This window comes from Galeopterus variegatus, unplaced genomic scaffold (genome assembly GCF_000696425.1).
Source record: "Galeopterus variegatus unplaced genomic scaffold, G_variegatus-3.0.2 Scaffold2798, whole genome shotgun sequence".
NCBI classification, from domain to species: Eukaryota; Metazoa; Chordata; class Mammalia; order Dermoptera; family Cynocephalidae; genus Galeopterus; species Galeopterus variegatus.
This window is the reverse complement of record NW_007728909.1, coordinates 127772-129333: the sequence shown is the minus strand read 5'-3', so window position 1 is coordinate 129333 and position 1562 is coordinate 127772. Positions and strand designations below refer to the sequence as shown.

General features: G+C 44.4%; 1 protein-coding gene across 1 annotated transcript in view; it reads left to right on the top strand.

The window, feature by feature from the left end:
- The window catches only part of PDE4DIP (phosphodiesterase 4D interacting protein), a 153448-nt gene that overhangs the window by 124120 nt on the left and 27766 nt on the right, over positions 1–1562 (top strand). The window contains exon 33 of the mRNA XM_008583029.1: positions 548–733. Coding sequence (XP_008581251.1) covers positions 548–733 — 186 coding nt within the window. The remainder of the gene's footprint in view (positions 1–547; positions 734–1562) is intronic.

Genomic DNA, 1562 nt, shown 5'->3' with positions numbered 1-1562 from the left:
TTGCCAGCCACTCTACCAAGGCCATTATTTTTGTGTCTAAGGTACTCTATCAAGGCGTCTACTTTTCAGTTCGTGAATGAACACATTGACTTGGGATTCTGAAGTTTGTCTCCTGCCCTTCTCAGGATGGTCCCTGATGCTTTCCGAGGAGGAGTATTAGGTGTAGGGAGAGTCTTGTCCCAGGGGCAAAAACTGTACATGCTGGGAGCAGCACCCTTGAAAGCATTTAGGCATAGCCATCCTGACCTGTCCATGCCCAGGATTGCTGGGGTGGGGCTCAGAAATGTCACCTTGATTTCTGTAGCCAATTGCTTTCAAGGTGAACATAGAATATGTATGTAAAATAGCCCCAGCAGAGGAAAAGGAGGAGGGATCAGCCATGTCAGCCTCTTTGGTAGCAATGATCACCCTCGGCCGTCTCAGTCTGTACTACATTAAGTGATGTCTGGTCAGGGGAAGACTTCACATTTTTAATCTTTTACCCATTCTTTTCTCTCACTTTCTCTCTAATGATGTATTTCATTTCTCTTTAACTTTCTATTTTTAGGCTTTCATTTTAACTCCATACCCAAGTTGGTTAGCCTCCCCCACGCAACATTGCCCTCAGCTCCATCCAGCTGCCCGTCTTTCAGGCCCCCTGGCCCTCCCCTATTTGGCTGCTGTGAGACACCAGTGGTCTCCTTGGCTGAGGCTCAACAGGAGCTGCAGATGCTGCAGAAGCAGTTGGGAGAAAGTGAGCACTTCCACTGCATTTGTGTGCTTGTGAATGGCAGCCCCACATGGTTTTGCTCTGCATGGCTTTGGCTTGATGACAGAGTTTTAAAAAGCCACATAGGGTCACATGTTACAAGGGGAAGACCGAGGGAAAGCTTTGCTTGCTTTTTCTGGAAATGTACTTACTGCTATCTTTCTGGCATGTGTGTCTCATCAGTTAAAGAATATATATGTTGAAGAGGCTCTAGACCTCAGGCTCATACACTATTGATAGTGTTAGATACTACCAAGCATGCTGAATCCCTGACAGACTAGTGAAATGTTTACTGATAGGGGATGAGAGAGAGATTTTATGCTTTGCCTATGCAGGATAATGGGACCATGAAAAAGATGGTCACATTCAGTGGGCTCCTTTTTGTGGCTATTATATCCTCCTGGTGTGAAATGCTTTTAATTAAGTTCAGTTCCTGACATCATTAGGTTGGGGCAAAAAGGGGTGGTGGTAGAGAGATTTGGGAGTGGAGGTGACAGATCCCCTTTTCTTATTGTACGAGGTTCATCCCTGCCCCAGGACAGATGACACAAGGGCAGCTAGGATCACAAGCACAGGCTGTGATGTCTGATTGTGAATTCTGTCCTCTGACTTCCAAAGATAGTTGATTTTGTGTAGTCACATAATTCAAAAATGGTGAATAGTTATCTTTTATAAAATGGTTTGATGTATTTATAGGCCAAATGCCTCATCATACATTTTTTTCTGTGTGTGTGTGTGTGTGTGTTCATTTCTAGCTCAGGGAAAAAGAAGGAAAAAAACCTCACATGATGAATTTGCTCTCCAGTAGTGCTTT